The following is a 25506-nucleotide window of genomic DNA, read 5'->3' on the forward strand; positions in this document are numbered from 1 at the left end:
TTGCGTTGTTTGTCGTTGTTGCTGCTGGCTGGCGGCTTTACAATTTATGCCCCCAAAACGTCGCCTGACTTTTGTTGGCATGCGAAAATTTGCTAAAATAGCAGCCAGAAGCAGAGGCAGAGCCAGAGGCAGCAACAGCCAGCGCCCAGCAGCCAGCAGTCAGTGTTGCCGCATAAAAACTTTCTGCTGGGCCGTTGCCCATAAAGCACATGTGAATACACTTTGCGTTCTCCCATGCTCATACATATGTATATAATGTAACGGTTTCCGTGCCTATGTGTGTGTGTGTTTGTGTGTGCTATTTATGTATTAAGCTAAAGCTTTGTGCTACAAATTTAGCTTTAAGCTTAACTAGCTACAGCAGCAGCATGCAATGCCTGCCCGGCTCATAAATCATCTACTACTAAAGCTAAGCAGACAATGCGATAAGCGCAGCTTTTCAGGCTGCGCCAGGTTACGGCTCAGACTCATCATTCATAAGAAGTGCGCGGCTTGGCTTGTTGCATTTGCTGTTTTCCTCTTTCGATAAGCCAGCAACATTGATAAATTGATATCGGCACAAAAGCTGAAAAATTTCGGCTCTTTTTTCAATTTGATAAACGAGAAGAGAAGGTAACAAAGTTAGTTCACTCACATAGAAAAGTTTTTACATTGAACTAATTCTGAATAAATCCATTGTTGAACTACATTTCTAGCAGTTGTAGTTAGTAGAACATTTGAATAAGCTCTAGTAAGTAGCTCGGATTAAAGGAGTTTAAATTTGAACAGATTTTAGCTGAGCGAGCTTATGTGTAGTAAATATGTCAAATTATTTATATAAATAAAATTTGTTTAACAGAAAAGGAAATCATTCAGAGGAGAACTTCACGGTGGGTCAAATGGTCACTTTGATTACTTAAAATATAAGCTAAATATCTAATAAGTATAATATCAATATATTTAAAAATATTCTCAGTAAATAATCAAGGCTTGCTATAATATGCTATTGCTAGTAGGATTATAGCATTATCAAAACTATAAAATCAGGCCATTATCTTTTATAGCTAAAATCTCATTTACATACTTAAAAAGAGCATCTCCCAGTCAGCAGTTATTTTCTTTATTATAAATTCATTGCTGAACGACTTTCATTTATTTTTCTTGTACTTTTTTGTTTTTTGTTTTTTTGTATTATCGCAACGGATGCTGCAGGACTTTCATTTCCCTCTGTCTGTCCGCTGTCTGTTGAGCCCGCCGTATGGCTTCAGTGCCACTGAAATGTGACCCGTAATTGCTTTAAATACCATTATGACACTTATGCACAGCGAGTGGCAAGCCCGTGGTTCGTGGTCCATGGAGTCCATGGAGAGCGAACGCTGGCAGCTCGCCAAGCACCGAGAGCCAAGGGCCAAGGGCAGCTCGTGGTTGCAAGCTCGTTGCGCTTGTTGGCTTCAATTGTTTTCGCTTTAAATAATTAAATTAAAATGGGCAGTCGAACTGATTGGAGCAGTGGAGCAGCCGTTGACGGCTGTGGTTCCATCCTCCTCCTCCTCCTCCTCCACCTCACCCTCCTTCTTCAACGGTATCACTGCAATTAAGGCATTTTTGACCGCAGTGCGATGCTTGAGCTTAGCGGCTGAAGTGCATTGAACCCGCTTGGCTGCCAGGCGACCGCCTTGCCACCAATTATCGATGTACTTCTTCTATGCCTGCCCATAAATCTTTCCCAGCCAGCTTCGACATTATCGCCAGCCCCCCTCGCCGCTTCACGTGCTGCAGCTACGTGCCTTGTATGGAACTTGTTTTGCGCAAATTATGCGACAGAACGCGCTGCACTATGCCCAACAGATTCTATCTACCAGATACAGCTACATGACCATAAGCAGCAGCAGCAGCAGCAGCAGCAGCAGTCGCAGTCGCAGCAGCAGCCACCACAGCCACAGTCACAGTCGCAGTCGCAATCGTAGCCTTGCACGTACTAAGCCACATTGCACCACTGGCTGCTGGAGCACCCCCGCTCGTTGCGTTGTAGGCGGTGTCAATTTATGGCCAGCGCTAGTTTCTAATAAGAATTTCAACGCCTGGCTTTGGCTTTGTTGGTTTCTGATTTGATACGCTTTTGGCATCTTATGCGAATCTGTCAGTTATTTGCGGCTTTGCTGCCAATGTGCCACAGCCAAATGCACTTTAGCCAGCTATCATTTCATACAGCAGACACGACTGTCTGTCTATCTGTCTGTCGTTCTGTCTCTCCATCCGTAGATATGTGTGGCTTATTGGTTTTGTCAGACACACGACACAAGATGCGTTCGCATCATGTCTGGGTTTTGATTTGTGCTCTGCTATAAATTTCAACAGATTGACACGACAATTGACAATTGTCGCGTGACAACGGCGCCAACTCGAATTTGATATTTCGTGCTTGAAAACAGTTGGCTTTAGGTGCCTCCTAAAGCCTTTGAATAATACTACAAACAGTAACTAATTGAGCTCTGACGTGATTAAACTAGTTGTATAGTGCAATTATAATTGAGAAAAAAAAAAAAAACATTTAAATTAACTAGCTCTAAAACAGGGCTTTTTAATATATATTTATTCTAGATTATATACAAATGATAAAGCAGATATTAATATAAATTTATAGATAAATTTTGTTGTGTTACATACTCTTAAGTTAGCAACTCTATTATCAGCTCTAATTGCAAATGTCATTCAATATCTTTATCAGGCAGTGGGAAACTCTTTTTTTGCTGTTCGCTTGTATTTAATTTTTATGCCTGGCTATAAATTTATTGTTTACTCAATTGCTTTGTGTATTGACGTTTATCATGCTTTGATTATTTACTTTGCCTGCGAATGCGCTATTCAATCTCCCAGCCAATTGTCTTTGTCTGGGAAATGGTCAGCGCTGGTCTGATACGATCTGTGTTCTGGCCCTGGCATGAGTAAGGCTACAACTGGCCATATCTGACAGAGGCTTTATGCGCTTGGCCCTGAACTGAAATGGCTGCGCCAATCGGGCGTACATAAGTTATGTGCATTATCCTCCAGACATTCGGGGAGACGCCAAAAAAAAAAAAAAAAAGAACGAAAATGTCTCGCAAATTAAAATACAGAGGATGTAAATTGTCGTTTTTAAGGAAAAATCATTTTGCACAGTTAATTTGTTATTTCCGCAGCTGCTGACAGCTTCCGGCAGTGGCCAAAAGCACCTGAGCATGCTTAATTGAATTTCGGGCCCAAATGAGCCGCGGATTGGGGCATGCAAATTGTAGTTGCTGTTGCTGTTGCTGTTGCCTTTGCTGTTGCCGTTGCTGGTGCGTTTCGGCATGTGCTCACTGTCAAGTGCAACATGGCCAGGCAGGCGCTGCGTGCCAATGTCTGCGCACTTGAAATCACAAAAAAATGACTCAAAGTATCTGTAGCTCTGGCTGTGGCTGTCGACCCACAGTGCCCAGACTCATGCATCTTCCAGTGGGGCATTCAACGTCAAAATGTTGCCCGGCTGCCATAAAATTGCCTGAATTTAGCGCTAGCCAAGAGACGCCGCTCGCTCGACTGTTTGGCTACTGTTCCCAGTTGTTATGCCTGGCAGCGGTCCAGCTGCCGCGTCGAGTGGTGTCTCTGCCCCTGCCCCTGCCTCCGCCTCAGCCTCAGCCTCAGCCTTTGCTTTTGCCTTGTTAATCTACGAGTGGCAGTTGCTGTTCCTGGTACTTGGAGCAGCTACTCCTCGGGCTTTGTTGTTTTCATTACCGTCCACATGGGCGCCTCTTAAATGCGAAATGTGCAGACAGCCAGAAAGAAAGAAAGACAACGGTCGTCAGCCCAGATACCAGCCAAGCACTGCTCCTCGCCCATCCCGCCTCTCCGCCGTACTCGCAGCATTTCGCATCTTGGAGCGTCTGTCATATGAATTAAATATGCAAGTGCCGTCCCGAGCTGCCATCAGTTGCTGCACTTGCAGTTGGGTGCCGGCCATGGAGCTGGGAAGTTCTGGACCGCTTGGGTGATTAAAGTTAATTACATTTTTCATGGCTCGCATCAGTTTTTCCCTTTTTCTCCTTCCTTATATTTTTTATTTACCACGCTTTATGAGCTTCGCCTTATTTTTATTATTATTTATATATGAGATGTCCTTGGTCTTTGCCGATTTTTCCACTCTATTAATTTGCCTGTTGATTTATGGGCGGGTGACGGGCAGCCGGCGGGGGTTTTCCCTCTTTGTTTTTGGAATTTGTTTACATGGAAATCAGAGCAAACAGTGTGCGGCATGTGGCATCATCGTCGTGTAAACACTGAAGCAGGGCGTTAAATCGAATAGCGAATGCCGCAATCATTTCGCAATAGTCGGAGTCAAATAGGCAGCTGTGCTCACGATCTTTCAGAGAGAAATGGGCTGCTGGAATGTGGTGCACAGACTGTTTTGCTTATATTGCATAAAAGGCTTGATTGATCACGCACACCACTGTGATGTACGTATGTATGGGTTATGTACTGACTCATGCTGGGAAATTATGGCACATACATAATCTATATGGAGCAGACGGCAGACTGAAAAAGCTAATGAATCATTTGATTGTATTACATTTGTTATTCCTACTACCATAATATGGCACTCTATGGCGGTATACAATTTCAAAGATATCGCTAGCTCGGAAATGAACTAAACGTTCCTGTGAATTAACTGTATATGGTAAAGCTGTTAGGCAAGCTTTATTAATAGGCGACTGTTCCAACCACTGAGCACAAATGTCGCTTACAATTCCCAAATAGTTAAGGCGGTGGCCCAGTATGAAGTTAAGCCTATTATTTGACTTACTAAAAATAAGTGTATATTATTTATATCACAATTTTACATATCAATTATTTATACTAACACCATATTCTTCTGCTCTTTCCTACCTCTCTCTTCCTCTAGCTGAAAGCGACCTGCTCACCTTTGCACAACGTAAGCAGCACTACGAGTCGGACAAGTCATTCCAGACGGAGCTCTTCTCCAACGAGACACGACCGCCGAGCGTGCGCCAGCTGTACAAGGAGGCGGGCAAGGAGGTGGTGCTAATGTCCACAGCTACCACACCGCCACGCTCCGTGTCCTTTAATGCCGATGCACAGGCGAACGACGACGTTCTGGATGGCATTACGGAAGCGTCCGGCATCGAGGAGTCGCTGCTCTGCTCTGACTCGGACTTCGGCAATGCCAACCGCAGGCTGCGCACGCGCATCGATGCCGAGATTGAAATACGCTTGGTGAGTAGCCTCGTCCAGAGGCAGCCAGTTTGGCCGTTAGTCGTGCGACTAACTGCTTTGTGGAGTAGCCGCAACAGTTCAAGTTGAGTTAGTACTTGCGCCATACATAAATAATAATCTGCACTCCAGTGTAGCCAACGGCGGTGCCGGCCACAGCCCCTACCGCCTGGCTCCATGGCCAAAATCCGACCACGGGCCCCATGTGTGTGGTCTTCGCGGTTGACGTTGTGGCCATTGCTTCCTGCTATTTGCCAGCTGTGCCAGCTCAAAAAGCTCGGGCCGAAACATCTTCCAACAATGTGCTCCATATAGACACAAGCAGACACACACACATACGCTGTGTCTAGTTGCCACAGACTCGGCGAGAGGCCTCGGTCGTTGTCAAACGAGTTGAGCTAAAGCAGATACTAAGACCACACAACGGGCTCTTGGCTAACGAGCTGGTCGCCAAATCATTTCGAGTTCAGTGGAGTTGCTGAGTTGTTGTACCCTGTGATGGACCAGGCGCGTAGAGTAACGAGTTTTAGCCCAGAACCTTTTTGTGTATTATTAGCAGTAACAGCAGAATCAATTCAATGGAATCTAAGACATTATTCTCGAATATGTGAAAATCATAGCAGCCGCATACCATTCTTCTTAGAGCATAGCCATTTTTATGACCCTTTACATATGGAAATTCATGTTTAAAGATAGATTTCCTATGTGAAAGATTTCACTAATAATTTAATCGTAAATTAAAAAGTTCTTTAGGAAAGCAAGTGAAGCGTAAACTATTTACAGGGTATGGCCTTGTCGTTAACGTCATGTAATACAATAATATAATTTATATAATATATTTTAAATAGTCTAATGTAATATCCATTTATAGCTAGAAAACGTTATTTGATAACCATTTTCAAAGCAAGTGCTGTTTACAGGGTATTGTCTAGTCTATAGCCTGCCTTAGACGTAGTTCTTACTTCGTTTTTAATTGCTATTGTGACGTCCCACGCTGAGCTTATGAAATTGCCAGTTGAAACCGACTTCAATCTAAACTGTTAAAGCCGCTTGCACCGCCTCGCTGCGCGTATCTCGACTCGCATCTGCGAATCGCAGTTACTTAATTTGAGCTAACGCGCTTCAAAGTTGTCCCATTTGCCGTGGCTGGCAGCAAGTCCATCATTATCATCATCATCATCATCATCATCGTCGCCGTCGTCATCATTTTCCTCATCCACATCAGCGTCAGCGTCAGCGTCAACGTTGTCTTTCCTTGTTTATCCATGCCATTAGATAAGCTGGCCAAGACAAACAGCCAGTGGCCAAAGGCTGACGACGACAAGGTGGCGAATGGGAATGGGAATCGGAGTATGGACGACGCCACGGCGACTTTCCTGTTCAGCAGCTTGGCAAAACTAGTTGAAGCAACAACAACAACAACAACAACGTGGCAGCCAGTTGTCAATAGTTGGCCCAAAATGTACGACTGGCTTTTAGCCCGGTCGCCTGAACGCGACATCTTTGTCGTCTGCTCCCTAATTGAATGACTTTTAATCCTTTTCGCATTGCGTTTGACGTTAGTGGCCGCCAGTTCCACTTGGCCGCATCTTCAGCTCCAGCTCCAGCTTCAGCTTGAACGTCGTTTCCAGTTTTAGCTTTGACTTTAGCTCAAGTTAGCCAAGAGTCGTATTAGCGCAGTGCGGTTTATTGCTTACGGCCGCAAAAAGATTGTCGTCGTCGTCGTTGTTATTGTCGCTGTTGTTGTTGTTGTTGTTTACTGTTTGCTATTTATTTGTGAGACGGCAGCAACAGCAGACACATTGAATTCGATTTTATTATATATGGCACGACATTTATGTGCAAATATTTTATCATTCATACTTGGCCATTCAATTGAGCCAAACAAAGAGCCGACGAACCGTAAACAACAACAACAACAACAACAAATTATTGGCAGCTAGACAGGACTCCTGTACAGTGCTTACAAAACTGGAAAAATTCGTCTAGCAACATTTTCCATGGAGCTTACAATATTCTGAGCAGTGAGCTAGGCATCTGAATTTCGATCCAAAACAAATTACTTTGCACCACTGTGCGCTCCATAGACTCGCTGGTTCAACTCCGAACAAAGTTTTATTTGCTAATGAAAACGCAGCACAAGTGGAATTTTATGTAAATTTCTTGTGGGTGTTGGGGCCAACTTCGTCTTACATATCCATGGCCAAACTACAAACAGACACCACCCCCAACCCCATTTTTCTCTGTTAGCTGCCCTTTCTCCAGTTGACTTTCAATTGTTACAATTGATTTTAATGGGGACCCCGAAAATCAATCGAAACGATTGCGCCTTTTGCTTAGAGAGATTGCGCTCGGAAATAGAGCTCGGCATTATTTTGGGGAATTTGTAGATGGTCTGATTGGGTTTAATTAAACTGATTGAATTTCGAAGAGTGGGCCAGACGAGGGAGGATGAGGGCCCACATGGAACACAAATCGAAATCAAGTTTAGAAAACGCGTGTTTTTTTTTTCTGCTGGCAAATCGCGTGACTTGGTCAAATTTGCGCTGGCCAAAACAGACAAATGTTTGCGCAAACAGCAGAAGCACGAGCTGTGTCGGCCATTCATTCATTTCAGCATATGAGTGTGGCTTCCTTTCAAGGATATGCGTGACGGGCCTGCCTCGGGACCAATTAAGGCCATAAAACAGAAAACATATTTTTGCATGTCCTGTTTTGGCCAACGGCTAATTAAACGACGAATGCCTTTTGGTTAACCCACACTCTAACCCGTTCGACCCTTTCCTTTCTTCTCTTTTTTTTTTTTTTTGCAGCCCGCTGCCATCGAGGACTTGCGGAAATGGACATCCAGCGAGGCGCTGGGTGATGTCACCGTCACGCCCGATTGCATGCACCACGTGGACACCTCGATCTGCACATCGCTGGCCATTGGTGATAATGGCGTCCTAACGCCCGCACTCTCTCCGTCCGTACTGTCCGCCGATGCCGCCGATGCGCTCTACGCGCTCAACCTTAGCCAGGCGGCGGACAGCTCACATCAGCAGCCACAGCTGCTGCTATCGAACGATATCAATAAAGATGTGCCTTTGAATCATCGACTGCCTTCACCCGAGGAACAAACCAAAATAATTGCCTTAAAGTAAGTACAGTGAATCATACTAAGCACCAACTAACCCACTAGCTAACAGTTTGACAAGCATTGTGCAGCAGCCAATTCCAGTGCATATGCTAATTATATTTAAAGCTTAATTTTATTGGCATTTTATGTAAATTTTTTCTGCTTGTTTGCTCTTGTTTTTGCTATTGTTTAACCAGCCGGCATAGAAAAACAATCAGAACAGATAAAATTGCCTTTTTTTGTTTTACGGTGTGCTGCAGGCGGAGCACAAATATCATGAGTTTATTCTGTTGGCTTGCTTTTGTTTTTTATAAGCATATATATATGTATATATATATATATATATATATTGTAATTGATAATTACAATGAACGAAAGTGCATAAAATGTATTTTAAATTGGCTGTTACAATAATTAAAAACATTCCTCAGCAAATATTTTGTTTGCTGAATTTATGAATGTTAGGGTATCTAAGAGTCATACATTGGAATATCATTTCTTGGTAATTATCCATATAGTACAGTACAAGTTGTAACAGAGCAATATAGTAATTAAAGTAGCTCAGATATGGTCTAAGGTCGAAACAGAGTATGGTAGAAAAAAAGCTGTATAATTCAGATATCAAGTTTAAAAAACAGTTTACTACATATAGCACTATACTATTTAATATACCATGTATACATATATCGAAGCTCAAAAGAATTTATCAATAGTTCTATAGATCTCTAGCCTAAGGTCTGAAATGCCAAGGTTCTGCTAGTGTATTTGAACTTCGTTATAGGCCATTAAATTTCCTCTTATAATTTTTGGCTTTTTTTTATATGTGTTAAGCTTTGGGGGGCAATGCGACGCAATGGGGAAACCACGGCGTAAAAAAAAGCTAAATAAATTAATTCAATTGCGCATTACGTAAATTTACAATGTGGCCACACACACAATTATGCAAGTGTTGGCCGGGGGCCACGCCCACGAGTTGCCTTTCGGCGGCCATGGCTCATTTGTTTGAGGCGCAGCACACAGACATTTGAACGCAGAGAGAACGCACAATGGGGAGAGTGGGGAGTGGGAGTTGGGGAATTGGACGCAAACATTGTTAACGCTTCGTTGATTTAAAGCGCAAATGTTTGATTTGACAATCGTAAAGCATGACAACAAAATACCACAAAATGCACTTTAAAACTGAACGAAGAAAATAGAAAATAGACCCTAAAACCTAATCTTATTTACCCGTTGCAGATACCCCGCCGAGGTGATCTCTGTGAACACGTCCGGCAAGCACTTCCAGCGCATGTGTGCCGCTCGGAAATCCACGACGGGCTGCTATGCCGGCGGCGCTGGCTCTGGCACGCCCAGTAGCGGCAGTCCCGAGGACAATCAGGCGGAGGCCAACAATCTGGACGACAACGTGCACACGGTCAGCCGGCGGTCGAGGTCGCGCAAGGTGCGGGGCAAGCGTCGCAACACCATTGCGGGCATCGACCAGAAGGAGATCCAGAATGCGGCCAATGGGTATGTGAATGTGATCATTATGAATCGCTGCGCACTGCGCAGAGAGTTTCTTTTCCACTATTGTTTATCACTTTTCGTTGCCAATTCGCAAAAGCTCTTCGTCGCAGTGGCTCTCAAACTGTACATAATGCATACTGAGACCTCATATACAACATGTCGTACATATACAAATATATATGCTCATACATATATACATGTATGATCCACATATATATATATAACCCATTTTCCTAGAAAATTATTGTGAAAATCACAAAAATCAATTAGCTGTTCAATTTGTTATGCTGTTTAGTATTTGAAATATTTTTGAAACGATTTTTTTATTTTCCAAACATTTTTAGACAATTATTGAGAGTTGTACAAATCTATTCGTTCGTGCCTTGTTGTATTTTCCTTTCTGTAATTATTCTTTTGTAATTAATTATAATTTTTGTTATTATTTGCTAAATTAGGAGCACAGCGCATGCCGAACTAAATGAAAAAAAATAAATAAATAAATTATTTAAGCTGAATGTTGTACAAAAGAAAATTTAATTGTAAATAATCCGATTAATCGTTGTTTGTGTTTCGCATATATAGTTTAAAATATATAATTTTGTTCTGTCCAAATCGATGCCAATTACAAAGATTTGCAAGCAACATAATTTTCTTTTCAGCCAAGCGAATTAACACAAAATTTTTTTCTGCCAGCCAAAAATAAATCTAAAAACCAAAATTGCAAAACGCCTATTAAAAATTACAAATGAAATATATTAAAAACAAAAAAGAGAAACAAAAAACAGCCTAACAAATTACTCAACATTAGAAACCAACACAATTACACACACTCATACACTCACACACTCAAACATACACAGATTGCTCTCATTTATCATAAAATTCATTCATATCCGAGACATTCACCTCATGCCTTCAGCGCAGTCACAAACCACCCACACACAGAAATTGTTTCGCCAACTGCCTTGGCAACATTGTTGCCAGCTGCCATGTTGCACAGGCCCAGCAACATGTTAACTGCAGCCCACACTCAAACTCTCGGCCTGCGCGCATCATCAGCATAAATCAGGCGTGGAGCCACGTTCTCTCCTGAGGATTTCTGCCAACCAGTCAAAAACCAACAGCAACAACAATTCGTATTAGGTTATGCTCTTTTTATTTTATTTTTTCCTTATGTACTTGTTCAGTGGATTTGGCTGACGCCTTTTGCTTAAAAGTTTCATAAATCTTATTTGTTTTGTTGGCGTCGTCTGCCCACAAAACCCACGAACGAAGCCTGCGACGTTGTCGTCATTCCGTTTGACTGCGTTTCATATGCAACATGAAACTGCACACACACACGCACACACACAGCACATATATGTTTGTGTGTGTGTGCTATATATGCCAATGCTGTTCAATATCTGTGCGATCAGCATTAAATATGCAAAGCAAACTAAAAACGAACTCAACTGAACCCAATTACCCGTCAAACTGTGAATTGCGAGGGCAGCTCAAAGTGTTTTCCATATAGAAAAAATAAATTAAATGATGATATTTTTTTAAGAATTTTTAAATACTTAAAGAATGTATAAAGTATATACATATAGTTGAACATAAAAATATCATTTCTTTAAATATTCTAACTATATTTACGAGATACATTGTTATTTCTCCACAATATTTATTTTAAAATATTTATGCTCCCTGGTCTTGTTTGTTCCTGAAATAATTAAAATACATATATATTGACAGTTCTTCATATCTCAAGTTCTTCATATTTCATCGCAGTATTAAAATCACGTTTGTTTGCATAATCTAAGTTATTTTTGGAACGGACCTCTGAAGAGCTCAAATATCATATTATATGGTGCATTGCATATAGGAAATGTCTTCGTACTCACGATGACCTGCTAGCCAATTCGTTGCGCAGCGCTAAATTTGAGATTTTTTTTTTTTTAATTTTTCGGGTTGAAACTACAGAAAATTGAATGAAAAGCATTGCTTATCGGCATAATTAGCGTTGCATAGTGTGCGTCTGTGTGTGTGAGTGTGTGATCCCTATGTCGTCAATAAGTGCATGCAGCAGCTGCCCCACAAACGAAATGAAAACTTCAGTCTGGAGGCACTCAAAAATGTAGATGTTGTAATCGCTCTTAATAATCAACAGAAAGCAGCAACAACAACAACAACAGCAACAGAAAGAAAAGCAGAAAAAGAAAATGTTTGCTTGGAAATTCAACTTTGAACTGTGCCATTAATTAATCTACATTTTCCGAGATCACGCTGTGCTCGTATGTGTGTATATATATGTGTGTGTGTGTATCTCAAAACTCATGTTCGCTCTGTAATAAAAATGATAATGTATCTGAAATTAAGCAGAAACCGAAAATATAAAATGAAAATTGATTTCGGAAAATTCTTTTTGGGCGCGCACCTCACAATAATTTTTATAGATTGGCAAACGATTTTTCCCACTCTCGCTGTCTCTTTCTACTTCTCTATCAGCCTCTCCTCTATCTCACTCTCTACTTCTCTCTGTTTCTGCTCATCTGTTTGGGTATAAATTCTAACCAAATATCGCACACATCTTCATCAAGTCTTATAAAATAGCTAACCATAAACCAAACATATATATATATTTTCTTTTTATGTTTCCCCCACAACAACAACAACAACAACAACAACCACACAACAACAACAACAACTACAAAAAACAACAACAAAATATGCAACAACAAAAATATTTTTCCCCCAATCGCCACAGCAATGCGGAATCGAAGAATCCATCAAATGCCACCTCGCCAGCACCCGCTGCGGCTGCGGATGCCACAAAGAAATCCAAGAAATTCGGACGCAGCAAATCCAGCGACCTCTTAAAAAAGGAATCTGTTGCCTTGCCCTACGACAAGGGGAAGAGCACATTGACCCGGCTGAACTCGCTGAAGCAATGGGGCCGGAATCGCTTCAAGTTTATGCACCGCAATGGCGAGCTGAGCGGCGTCGGCGAGTCCAGCCAGCTGGACACCAGCGGGTGCAGTTCGCAGAACAGCTCCACGGAGAAAGCGGAGCCGAGCAGCCACTGCTCGACGGCCGCTCCGGGCGCCGTGTCCAAGTCCAAGCGCGATGCCACCACGCGAGACATTGACGACGAGTGCGTGGTGCACGATCTGATTGCGCAGAAGAGTGAATCTCGGTTTTCGCACGAACGAAAACCCTCGTATTCCTCATCCGAGAAGAGCATGAGCATGTCCAGCAGCGGCCAGCTGCGCGGCAAGCTGCAGCTGTCCTCGCTGGCGGCGGCGCACGTCAAGATGCGAGAGACGGCCACGTTGAACAGGCAGCGGCGCAATGGGCTGCATCGCCTGGATGCGGCCGGCAAGGAGGAGCAGCCGCACTCGTCCAGCGGCAACTGGAGCGCCAGCTCAGAATCGGGACGCGCCTCCATTGGCAGCGAGATAACCATGCAGCCCAAGTCGAGCGCCTCGAACACTTCGCTGAACGTGTCCAGCTTCCAGCCGTGCAGCAGCAGCGGCCCGCCCTCGTCCATGCTGAGCCGGCGGCGCTTCCTCAACACATCCGCCTCGAGCAGCGTCACCAGCGAGGGCACCGCCACGCCGGAGCTGCAGGGCGATGCGGGCGGCTATCCGAATCATCTGGACGATGAGACCAGCTCGGCCTATAGCTGCGATACCGAAGGCTATTACACGTCCTTCCACATGGACAGCGGGCTGCGCACGCTGAAGGAGGAGGAGCCGCCAATGACGCCGCTGCAGCAGAGCCTGCACACGAGCAGCTACTCCTTTGGCAGCCAGTCCAATCAGACGGTGCTCAATGCGGAGAACGAGTATGAGCTGTACGGGCGCGGGTCTACATCGACCACCACCAGCTCGGCGGGCACTGTGTGCACCACCCTGATGAATGGGGCTGTCTGCACCGGGCCGGATGTGCCCGAGCGCAGCAGCTCGCTGGGCAAGCACAGCCAGAGCCACAGCAACAGCGCCAGCAGCAGCACCCTGGAGCGTAGCTACAGCAGCAGCACCATTGGCAGCACCTTGGAGCGCACCGGCACCATCAAGCGCAATGTGAAGCAATCGAGCAAGTCCGAGGATGGAGGGCAGCAGCAGCAGCAGACCAAACATATGGATGATGATCAGCAGCAGCAGCAGCAGCTGCGCTCGGCTCTGCCCGTGCCTGGCGACCTGGAGCACTCGGAGTGCTCGGATCTGGAGGGCGTTGAGCGCATTGAGCGCATCAAACAGAAGACGGCGCTGAATGCCAAGCGCATTCCCTCCATGTGCATCATAACGCCCACGACCAGCGACGACGATGAGCTGCAGTCGCAGGACGCGGATGCCGAACGCACGCTGACCAGCCTGCAGCTGGACGTGGACAGCGAATCGGATGTGCCCGAGCAGCTGACGCCTACCAACGCACACAGCAGGGACAGCAAAGACCACAACCTCAACGAACTGAAGCAGACGCCAACGAAAGCTTTCGGCAGCATGCTGGAAAAGCTCCGCGTGGCTTTGCCAGCCATCAAACGGTCGCCCGGCAAAAGCTCGCCCCTGAAGCCAGCCTCGGCGAGCGCCGTGAATGACGATAAGCTTTACGATTTGGCTGGCGAGTATGTGACCATAGCGGACATTAGCAACAACAACAACAACCACCACAACATCAACAACAACAGGCGAGAGAATCGCGCCAAAAGCAACCTCGCCATCTACTATTCCAATGACATAGTTCGCAAGCCGAGCGAGCAGCAACCCTCGGAATACGTTTCGCTCAACGAGCTGCCACAGCATTTGCGTCGGCATGCGGCAGGCAGCGGCAGCGGCAGCGACAGTAACAAGAGCGAAGCCTGCGCACAGGCAACAGCGACAGCTGCTGCTGCAACCCCTGCTGACGCCGCTTCCGCCACCCCGTCGTCTGGTGTGGCCTGCAGCGGGCTGGAGAGCGGCGTGCCCATGTATGCAGAGATCAGCGAGTTGCGCGAGGAGAAGTCGCTCATCTCGCCGAGCGGCGCTCAGCGTCGGGTGCGCACAACGGCCGAGGGTCGCATCATATACGATTCGGATAGCTTGAAGCGGCGCAAGGGAGCGCACACCACCTTCGCACCTGGGCCGTACGTGAAGGAAACCGAAAGTGCGTTGCTCAGTGCAATGCGAGACGTCACGGGTGAAAGTGCAACGGGAACAGCAGCGGGCACAGGACTAGCAACAACAGCAGCCACAAAGAGCGCCAAATTATTGTTATTAAGCGGCAGCGGCATCGCGGCCAATCGCAAAGTGGCCAATGTGCGTCCCATATTAGCCAAATCGCCGCTCAGCAAGACGACAGCCGCCAGCAGCACCATGACAGCCGCCTATCAGCCAGGCAACAGTAGCTACCAGGACCAGAAGCAGTTGCTGGCCAACAATACGAATCCGTTTTACGAGACAATTGCACCGGCTGGAATGATGATGCCGTCGCCATCGGGCAAATCCAATTCATCGACGGGCTCCACGGCCACCAACTCATCATCATCGACGGCGACGACGGCGTCAGTCAGTTCCGTGGAAGAAGGTAAGGCAACAACGACAACAACAACAACAACGACACAACTACAACTACAACAACTACTGTCAGAGCAACAGCAGCTGCAACAGCAACGACAACAACAACAACAACAGCAACAACAACCATTAAATTCTAGCTGCAATAACTTATCCGCTTTGTTAGACCCAAACCTTGCCATTGTAAATAATACGCTACTACACTCTACTACCACATCAACAACAACAGCAACAACACCAACTTTTAACGTCATGAACAACAACAACAACAACAAGAGTCAAACAAATTTGTTGCTCAGCAAGTCAAAATTCGCATCAATGAGCAGCATTTCAAGTGTACAGCCAAGTCCCCCCACAGAGTGTAGCACGCAAGTGAGGGTTGCTGTTGCCACAGCAACTAACCCCCAGTTCAGCCCCCAGCTGGCAACAGCGTCCCCACCACCGCCACAGCTGCCGCCCCGAATGAAAGTAAATAGGAAAGCTGCTAGCCGAGCAGGGGCCGTTGCAATGCCCACGCCCACTTTGCCGACATTATCGATTGACCCAATTGCTGAAACGCAGTTTTCCATTTCGAATGCAACTGACATCTGCCCCAGCTCCAACACGAATTCCACCTCCACGCCCACGCCCACTGAGAGCAAAAGCCGCTCTGTGGCGCTGAAGCGCAACAACAGCTATAGGCTGGCCAACGACGAGCTGAAGCTGGAGATGAATAAGGAAAACTATTTGCAGGCAGCAGCGGCCAACAGTGCATTGCCCCCCATGTCGCATGCAACAAGTTCGCTCAAGTTGCGCAACCTGAACACCTTGCAGTTGGTTGCAAAGGCAACCAATTCAGGCAGCCCAGCCGAACGCAAAATCGCCAAATCCTTCGAGCGCCTGGTCGATGAGTTCTCCCTGTCGACCACTTGCATTGACTCCTCCTATTTGAAGAACAAGTCGCTAGAGAACTTTGATGACTCAACCGCATTTCATGTGGCAGACGGCGACGTGCAGCCAGACAATGGCAACGGCAATGCCAGCAGCTCGGACTCCGATGAGGAGGACGAGTCAGGGGCAGAGCCGCACATGCCCACGCCACACAGCAGATACCACAGGTCTTTTGTGGAGAGTGTCTTGCTGCGACCCTTCAGAATAATCAAGCCCAACGAGGATAACAGCGCTCGACGCCAACGCCTCTTGCAAAAGTTTGAGGTAACGGAAATCTGGTAAAGCGCAGCGGCTCATTAACTTGTCTTTAACTTGACCTTTAGTTAGAAAATAGCTGCAGCAGCCGCAGCCGCAGCAACAACAGTTGCAGTCTCTCTTCATGCAGCTGGAAACCATTCCACGCCAGCCTCCACTCTGCCGCACGCTCTCAAGTGGGCGTCTTGAGCAAACACTACAAAGTAATTGTCGTCTATCTTGGCTGTGGTCTGGCATCCTTTCTGTTAGTCTCCTAGTCTCTTAGTCAGCGCACACAGCCAACTCTTTGTTTCGTACGTGTTCAATGGGCTAGTGTTGCCAGAAGCGAGTTCCTAGCGCTATTCATTGGCAGTTCAATGGCCAAGCTCGTTCCATTCAATTTACGAACAGACCTCACAGAGTCATCCAGGAGTTTGTCTTCTGTAACGGCTCTAGCCACACGCTAGCCGAAGTCAATTGCTAGCGTTGCCACATCGTTGCTAAAGGAGTCAAACCGAATGCTTAACTTCTCTTTCAGCTGTACACTTGAAATGCGAGCTATTTTATAAACTAAAGTTTGTTAATATCATATTTTTGTATTCTTAATATTTATGCAAATTTTGTTCCGTTTTTAAATTTACAAATTTTGCACAAATTTTGATTTGTTTAACTAACTGTTTGCCTCTACTTAACCATCACCTGTAATTAAGTGTTATGTATGTGTGTGTACTTAAACTATATGTTTCTTTATTATTTTATTTTTTTGTCAACTAATGTCAATTCCTAACTGTAACTAATTATAATATTTAAGCTGATTTGTTTGATAAAGTTTTTTGCACCGTTTATGTTTTGTTAAAAGAAAAAATTCAATTAATTAAAATAATTATCACCTGTATGCATTAAGTTGATAAATTTAACACAAATTAAGACGCTAATTTTTTAAGATTCGAAATTTAAAATTGGAAAATTGAATGTTTTATTTATGAATTCAATTATCAATAAACAAGCGTGCAGAAAACTTCTATTGCATAACTTTGATTGTTTATGTATGTATGTGTGTATATATGTCTTGTGTAGTAGTAGTAGTTTTTTGCACCTTGCCCAACTAACGAGAATCATAACAGTTTGTAGTTGATTGGCTTAATTTTTAAAAAATTAGCGCCTAATTTGCAAACGATAAGTTAAACACCTTAAGTACGACATAGTTAGCTAAGTAGAGCTCCTAAGTTCAATCACATTCCATACAAAAACTAAACCCACCGATCGTAAGTAATGCAAGAATAAAAATAAAATTGAAAAAAAAAATGAAAAGAAAACTGAAAGCAAAAGAAAAATAGAAACTCGCATCAATCATTGGCTTTGTGTAACAGAAAAAAGAAAAGAAAATTGATTCATTCACTGCATAAAATGGGCATGGTTATACCATAGACACTGCACCGCACCACACCCACCAACCCACCCAACCCACCATCATGCAACGCATCCATTGCACCACTTGTACATATATATACACTCGCTCCACACAGGCAGGTAAAAGCGGCCCACAGGTACGTACGGTTTGTCCTTGCTTGAATGCTTTTATCAATTGAGTTATCTTCCTCCTTTTACTGGGTAAATGCACTTAATAAGAGAACAAAAAACCAAAAACAAAACGCCTACTAAAACAGCTAATGCAATTCTGTGCAAAATTACTTCAACTTCCATTAAAGAATTTTGTTTGACCTTTTGTTTTCCGTAGGGTATCAACGTTTCTCTAATATCTATGAGCAAGTGCAGCCCGCACAGTTGAATACACAGGCCAGCGATGCCACGCCCTTTCAGCGCAATGCGCCCGTTTATTGGACGCTGCAGAGCCGACGCAGCCAGCCAAAGCCGTTGTCCAGCGGCAATGCCACATGCCGGGATGATCTCTATGCCACGCCCATACGACGTGCCGATCGTGCAGCACGTGCAGCTGCCGCAACCGCCGCCGGAGCCGCCACACCCGGAAATGCTTCAGCAACAGCTAATGTCGCCAGCAACATGTCGCCCATTGTGCCAGGGAATGGCAACGGCGTCTTTCTGACCTCAACGCCCACGCGGTCTGAGACGAGCGCCACGGAGAATGTGCCGCCCATGAAGCAGCCGTCACGCAACTGGAAAGATGATGCGCCGGAGCGACTGAACACATGTGCGGATCGCATTGGTCAGAGCAAGACGACGCTGATGGACTTCAAGAAGCTGTTGCTGGCCAAATCAGCCAAGACGAGCCCCGTGCAGCGCAAGGTGTCTGCCGTGGAGTTGCTCAAGAAGACCTCGGCGCCGACGAGCAATGCCAATGGACCGGGTCAGAAGACGGCCTCTGCGACGCCTGGTGCGTCGAAGCCAACGTTGAACTCCAGCTTAAAGCTGCTCGATCTGAGCGGCTCGCCAAAGACGTTTGCCAACCGCAGAATGTTGCGCCAGGGCCAATTCGGATCGCCCTCCAAGACTTTTGTGCCGAAAATACGCGGACCCAATGCTGCGGTCGCGTCCGTTGTGCCACGCACGGACATCATGTCAACCACAATACCGGAGGCCAACAGCGATGAGGATCACTCCAATAACAGCGGCGGCTCCCGGGCCGGCTCCGAGGCGGATGAGACGGCGGCGTGCACCGTGGCCAACAGCAATAGCCCCAGCTCCGTGGCCGTCTCCAGTTTCGATCTGAAGCGGAATTTCTTTTTGCAAACCGAGGAGAATAACTTTATGCGGGGCGAGCTGAAGCCCAACTTTGGCAGGAATGGCGGCGCCTCGGCCGCAGTAGTTGGAGCAATCAGCGCAGAGAGCAATAAATATGTGAGTGCGCCCACATCACTGCCAGCTTTTGAGACGGCGCTCTAAGGAATTGGGGACAGCAAATGCGGGTCAAACCTGTCGCTGTTGTCCGTCTAAGGAAGGGGGAGGTGGAAAATGGGAAATGCCCGCAATCATATACATATACATATGCATACATACATAAATACATAGGAGCATACGTACATTTATACATATTCCATAAGCAAACGTAAATCTAGATAAGCAATCGCACTTGGCGCTTCGCCCACTTCCCCACAGCACCGATAGATGGACGCTGGAAAATAGCATTTACTTATATAATATATATTAAAGGGAACGCATCTCTACGTTCCAAGTCAAAATCGATGCTACTTTATGCAAAATTATACAGCTTATACAGCTCTAGATATAAATATACTTACTGAATGAATGCTATATACAATTATATCCCTTATACAGTAAATTGTATTTTTTTAAATGTGCCGCTTGTATAGATCAAAGTATTTTATACACGACTCGTCAGATATTTATTTGTAATTTTACGTTATTTATTGCAATTAAATAATACCTTACATGCATTTGCTCTTTATTTTGTACGTCTATTCGATTAGGAGGAAGCGCAAATAAATAAAATATTTAACGAAATCAAAAACTTTTCCACTGCCTATTCATTTAAAACTCAACTAAATCCAACTTCGGCCCACGCTGCCGGATCTATGCTTGCTGGACGACTTGTCCCCGCCATTATCCTTGCGTGACAGCACCGGGGAGCTGCCGGACCCAATGTTTCGTATGAGCAATTTAAGTCCCCTTGCTTGCCCCTCGCTGGCTTGACCCACAATGTTCGCCTCGGAGGCAATAATACAAAAGTCATCAACTATGTGACCCGGTGGACTGATGTCAAAGGGCAAAATGTCGCTCAGGCTCTGTTGATGTCGGCACGCGTTTCGACGACGACTGCTGCCCTCGCCACCGCTCAGATTCTGTGAACTAGATGCGCTGGCCAGCTGCTGTTGCTGCTGCTGTTGTTGTTCCTGCTGCAGCTGCAGCAGGCGGGCGCGCAGTCGGGTGTTATCGTCCTGAAGACGCTGCATATACGCAGCCTCCTGCTCGGCTCGCACAAAGGTTGGCTGTGGCAAGCACTGGTAGACAGTGGTCAGAAAGTTACGCAATGACAGCAGCAGTGTATCCTGCCACTGCTTGGTAAAGTAGAGGGCGAATATGGGTGACTCCTCGGCATTTTTACAAAATGAGAAGACTGAAAAGGAATCTCATTTTAAATGGGACTTGGATAGACATTTGGTTGATTTTCTTACAGAACCAGTCCTTCCATTCGCTTTGCTGTTGCAGCTCGCTGGCCAATTTATTGAAGAACTCTGAAATTTTGTCAGATTTATTGTTACTGTACGCCGACACCAAATAATACTTTAGCAGGCTGTTTTCCAACTTCTTGACGGCTACACATAAAATAAAATATTAAAAATCAATATGCATGAAGAGCATTTTGGCTTACCAGTGGCATATGTGTGATCCAGCTTACTAAACAGGTTGTTCTCCAAGTGCAACCAAAGTGCGCGGAGCGCCTTTAGATCCGATGACTGCACGGCAGCATTAAAATGTTCTATTAAACGCTCGGCACGAAAATGTTGATCCTTTTCGTTTCGCTGCTCCACATCCAGGGCTTTCAGTGTATTTGAGTACCCCCGAAAAACTAGATACTCTCGCAGCATGCTGTCTATATAAGCAACCTGAGCCATTATATTTATTTACACAGAATATATCAATGTAGCGCTCAGGAATATTTATTAAGAAAAGAAAAGTAGCTCCTCAACATCCGTGTTTATGATTCAATTCGCCGTGGATCCAAATTTTCTGTATGATAAGTCCGAGGTGAAAAGAAGCTCATACGGTGAATTCGCCGCAAAGTATTTCGCTACGCTGGTCACATTGTTCAGGGTAGATTTTCGGTTTAATATACTATTTAAAATAATAAAAACTCATATACCGTAGGCTATAGAGTGAACAAATATTTGTAGCTCCAATTTTCTATTGAAAATTGCTTCGAGATATGATAAATGGCGGTGCTGAACGGCACCAGCATCTGCTGTTGATAGGCTGCATTTCTATCGATAGCTAAATACCATATGTAATTTATGTGTGCATCTGGTCACACTGAAAGTTGTGTAGATACTTCTGCGTAATACTTGTGAGTGATATTTTGATTAGCGAAAACAAAGGCCAATCACGTTAAAAACCCCAAAACGGAATAAATGCAGCTGGAAAAGCAACATTTAAAATATGAGTCGAAAGGGAACAAAAGATCAAAATGATATATCGCTAATCATTGGAACTCTACCGAAACGGCTACAGAACAAATTCGCTGCAAGCTGTAGTCACAACAGCCACGCAGCAGAGGATGCTGAAAATGCGGAACCAACTCCACCAGCCATTACAAGGCCAGGTATATTTGAGACATGACTCACTCTTAAGCGCGCAATAATTCTCTGACAATTTTTGTTCATTGTGTGTTTGTATCTGTGTTTGCGCGCGCAATCTTTTATATACAGTCCAAATATTGTGCAAGCCAAAGAAAAATGCTGGAAATACGTCTAGAGAGGTACCCGCACCCGTTTTGGATACCAGCGGGGGCACCAGCATCACCTTGGAGAGAAAATCTACGGATTTGGGAATACCTGGCATACTACGGGTAAATACCAGTCCCTCATCAATAATAGCTACATGCAATGCAGACAGCGTGAGAGCTGGGCATGGTACTCGTAGGCGTAACCGTACGCATTCTGCGCGGGTGCACAATCAAACGCCGTTGTCGCCTCTGTCACGCGTACGTCTTACCACAGACCATCCGGTTTGGTTTGAGCAGATTCTAAACATGCCGAATGCGAAAATCATTGTGCAATTGTACGATCAGCTAATGGTACTGCAGCAACGCAATCTTATTCTTATCGTAAGTGCTTGTAACCGAGTGAATGACTCAAATAATAATTGCATTGATTCTAGAACTGGAAAAACTTTTGCTGCCTACACGCACAGCTGCAGGAGGCCTTTTCCTGCTTGTTGCTGGATCAGCTCAAATTCGTGTGTGAGCACAAAGTAGATGCATTCTTCTGGAAGTTACTCTTTTATAATGTGCGGGAGTATCTAAAGCGACAACATACTGATACTGCTCAAACTCATACTTTACTGCTTATTGATCAAAGTATCAAGTTTTATCGATCGCTTTTTGACAAGCTCATGAACAAGTACATTTCGGCACGATGTGAAAGCGCCGTCAAGGTCGTCGCTCAACGTCTACTCATCTGTTTAGGCGACTTGACGCGCTATCGCGCTAACCAGGTGCAATCAACGGACTTTGCTGAGGCGTCCAAATACTATCAGCGTGCGCAGGAGCTAATTCCTGGCAATGGAGCACCGTACAATCAACTGGCTATTATAGCCATTTATAATGTATGCATTTATTTAAGTAATTTGATTTGAATTTATGTACTGAACATTATTTCTAATATTTATTATACAGCACAAGCGGTTCGATGCTGTGTATTATTATATGCGTAGTCTTTTGTCATCAAATGCTATACAATCAGCCAAGGAGAGCCTTCTCGATTTGTTTGATGATATACGTCGGAAATATGAGGAAACCGAGATGAAACAGTCGCCAATGCATTGCGTGCCAAGCAAGTCGAAGAAGTCGAAGCAAATGCGTACTGAGATCTGGATCTATCCAGATGGTATTAGACGCCTACATAGAACCGATTTCAAATCCAAGGCCAAAAATAAAATAGCAACATCAGAAGTAAACCGCTATGATGTAATGCCACCCCAGGAATTGCTGGCACGCGTTGTGTCGGTGTATTTGTATTTAGTCGGAAAACTTTTTACAGCGACTGAGTAAGCATTGTGAATGATTCAACACAACGTCTATTATAATTGTATTATTTTGTTTCAGTATTGAGTGCATGTACCAGCAGCTGGGTAAGCTGCAGATTCAACTCAGTTCGGCTTTGAAGTATGACAATCTGTTGTCGAGTAAAATTTTGAAAATGGTAGCGCTTAACGTATTCGTTGTGGAGCATAACAAGCTTAAAGGTAAATGCAGGTTTAACATCTCTGATCATTTCTGATTATAATTGCATATTTCTAGCTGATCGTCGTGAGATGCGTTATCATAGCTTCAACTTTGCCAATGCATTTTTTGGTGTGGTTCTAAATAGGGCCAACCAATTGCTTGCCAGCTTCACTGACGAATCAACCGATCTACAATGCTTCACAGACGAAGAGTATGTGTTGTTAGTGCTCTCGTAGTATATGATATATTAAGTCTTTTAAATATCGCCCCTTTGCAGATTAGCACTCATCAATATCTATATGCAGTTTGTGAAGATCTATACACAGTGGCTGAGCATTAATGTAAATCTTTGGGAACCTGTGCGCTCAGAGGAGTAAGTCGAACGTAATTTGCATAGTTTTATAGTTTTTTAATACAATTTCATTAAATTTCACTAGCCACTCATTCATCGACTGTTGGGCGGAGCTACAAATTTTATTTGATCACCTTGAAATTATCTACAGCAAAGTGGATAGGGACACTGATGGCAAAGTAGACAATGTTGTGTTGGATGAGGATATATTGTTGAGTGGCTTCGAGCCATTAGGTCGGGATATTGCTGTCAGAGATGGTGCCCAGCGTGGCTCCGAGCGTGTACAGTTCGTTGAACGCATTCGGAAAATATTGCAGTTCCAGGCGATTTACATACAGCATCAGGAATCATTGCAGCAACCCATAAATTCGAACTTTACAGTTGAGGATTTGAACACCGCGATGCAAGTGGCACTCAATAACTTTGACAGCTGTGTTGAATCCACATCTACGGACAGTTCCCCATCGGAGCCTAATATAGACGAAGTAGACTCGAATCGCTCCATAAGTACAGATGCAGATGTGTCCCAGCTCTGTAAGTTGAAAAGGGAGCTCGAGGCAAAGGCCAAAGTTAAGCAGATTTGCAACAGCAAGCTAGAGCAAATTCTAAAATTGGTCGATACCAAATTGTACATTGAGGTGCGTCCACGTTACCTGTTGCCAGACACCAATTGCTTTATCGATTGTCTGGAGGATATTGAGAAGCTATCGATGGAATTCAAGCGATATACGATTATCATACCACTGACGGTGGTAAAAGAGCTAGATGGACTATCTAAGGGCGTCAAATTGGATTCGTACCGTAGCACCAAGCAAACACAACGCATTCATCATTTTGATGAAGTATCATCGCGCGCCAAAAAGTCACTGGAGTTTATAAGATCAGCCAAACATAACGTTAAGTAAGACAATCAGCTTTAAATTATCATAAGTTCGCCTCTAATGCTTTTCATTCTTTATAGATGTGCTACAACAAAAGGATCTGTTATAAATGCTTCGTTGTTTGCACTCGTTGAGGAAGAATATGCTTCCAATGATGATAAAATTCTCGCAACCGCAGTTGCTGTTTCAAAAAATGCCAGCTCAGAGCAATGTCGAGGTACATCTCTCTCATTTTATATACATGATGGTCGTGATATATCAAGTATTGTCTACTTACAGATGGTAAATGTTTCATTCAAACCGAACTGGTGCTAATTACCACCGATAGAAATTTGCGCGTTAAGGCTTTGGCCCGCAACCTGGCTGTCAGCGCCTTAGATGAATTCTTGCAATGGGCCAACGACTGCCGCGAATCAACCTGAGCGTCAATATTGAGTGGCAATTGAGATATCGTTCTGACAATTACCAAGTAATAGGTTTATCAGCCTGGCGCATGCTTGCTGTGAAGAGCGAACGTGTTCTATCAACATTACCATCATTAGACATATTTGACTATGTATGCTACGGCCAAGAGCCGTAGCACACGTAAAATTGGGACGTGGTCTAGCGTTTGAAGTCGAAAGCATCGATTTCTGCTGGTTCCGCGATTGGTACGCGTGAGGTTTTTGCCAACTCCATACGATTTGAGATGTTCGGCTAGCTGACATATCAACATTTGCTTTCAAAATTTTAACTTACATTTGTGACTTGCGTTTAAACAAAAAATAAATTTGAATGGTTATTTCATTGAATATCTTTTTGTTACATATGGGTTAACGGTTGCTAATTTGTTATTGCAATAAGCA

At 44.5% G+C, this 25506-nt stretch overlaps 3 protein-coding genes across 4 annotated transcripts in view; 2 read left to right on the plus strand and 1 right to left on the minus strand.

The window, feature by feature from the left end:
• LOC6574971 overlaps positions 1-19996 on the plus strand; it is a 42936-nt gene extending 22940 nt beyond the window's left edge. Inside the window, exons 2-6 of one of the 2 annotated variants that reach the window (XM_002000962.4) lie at positions 4898-5229; positions 8040-8365; positions 9581-9853; positions 12597-15394; positions 18287-19996. In XM_002000962.4, the coding sequence (XP_002000998.1) occupies positions 4898-5229; positions 8040-8365; positions 9581-9853; positions 12597-15394; positions 18287-19410 (4853 nt within the window). In that variant the 3' untranslated portion in view covers positions 19411-19996. The remainder of the gene's footprint in view (positions 1-4897; positions 5230-8039; positions 8366-9580; positions 9854-12596; positions 15395-18286) is intronic. The other variant, XM_015167771.3, reaches the window with a different exon arrangement.
• On the minus strand, positions 19871-21232 carry LOC6574972 (WD repeat-containing protein 91). The gene is made up of 3 exons (XM_002000963.4): positions 20858-21232; positions 20661-20801; positions 19871-20602 (listed from the first exon to the last, which is right to left on the minus strand). Exons 1-3 carry the CDS (start codon positions 21099-21101, stop codon positions 20028-20030), a joined length of 960 nt encoding a protein of 319 aa, XP_002000999.1. The 5' UTR covers positions 21102-21232; the 3' UTR covers positions 19871-20027.
• Positions 21233-21503: 271 nt separating this feature from the next.
• On the plus strand, positions 21504-25447 carry LOC6574973 (telomerase-binding protein EST1A). Its single transcript, XM_002000964.4, has 10 exons — positions 21504-21805; positions 21912-22309; positions 22363-22809; positions 22880-23250; positions 23309-23448; positions 23504-23639; positions 23706-23801; positions 23866-24681; positions 24742-24878; positions 24941-25447. The coding sequence occupies exons 1-10, from the start codon at positions 21643-21645 to the stop codon at positions 25081-25083; spliced, it is 2847 nt and encodes a 948-aa protein (XP_002001000.1). The 5' UTR covers positions 21504-21642; the 3' UTR covers positions 25084-25447.
• The last annotated feature ends 59 nt before the right edge of the window (positions 25448-25506 follow it).

The sequence above is a fragment of the Drosophila mojavensis genome, unplaced genomic scaffold (assembly GCF_018153725.1).
Source record: "Drosophila mojavensis isolate 15081-1352.22 unplaced genomic scaffold, ASM1815372v1 contig_231, whole genome shotgun sequence".
NCBI classification, from domain to species: domain Eukaryota; kingdom Metazoa; phylum Arthropoda; class Insecta; order Diptera; family Drosophilidae; genus Drosophila; species Drosophila mojavensis.

What these genes read in the sequence shown, in the direction of transcription:
- LOC6574972 (XM_002000963.4), bottom strand. Translation starts at nt 21,101, where the DNA reads ATGGCTCAGGTTGCTTATATAGACAGCATGCTGCGAGAGTATCTAGTT. An exon ending in GGATCACACATATGCCACTG is followed by an intron (nt 20,802 to 20,857) that starts GTAAGCCAAAAT and finishes TTTTATGTGTAG; the next exon opens with CCGTCAAGAAGTTGGAAAAC. An exon ending in CGAATGGAAGGACTGGTTCT is followed by an intron (nt 20,603 to 20,660) that starts GTAAGAAAATCA and finishes ATTCCTTTTCAG; the next exon opens with TCTTCTCATTTTGTAAAAAT.
- LOC6574973 (XM_002000964.4), top strand. Translation starts at nt 21,643, where the DNA reads ATGAGTCGAAAGGGAACAAAAGATCAAAATGATATATCGCTAATCATT. An exon ending in CTATTATAGCCATTTATAAT is followed by an intron (nt 22,810 to 22,879) that starts GTATGCATTTAT and finishes TTTATTATACAG; the next exon opens with CACAAGCGGTTCGATGCTGT. An exon ending in AAACTTTTTACAGCGACTGA is followed by an intron (nt 23,251 to 23,308) that starts GTAAGCATTGTG and finishes ATTTTGTTTCAG; the next exon opens with TATTGAGTGCATGTACCAGC.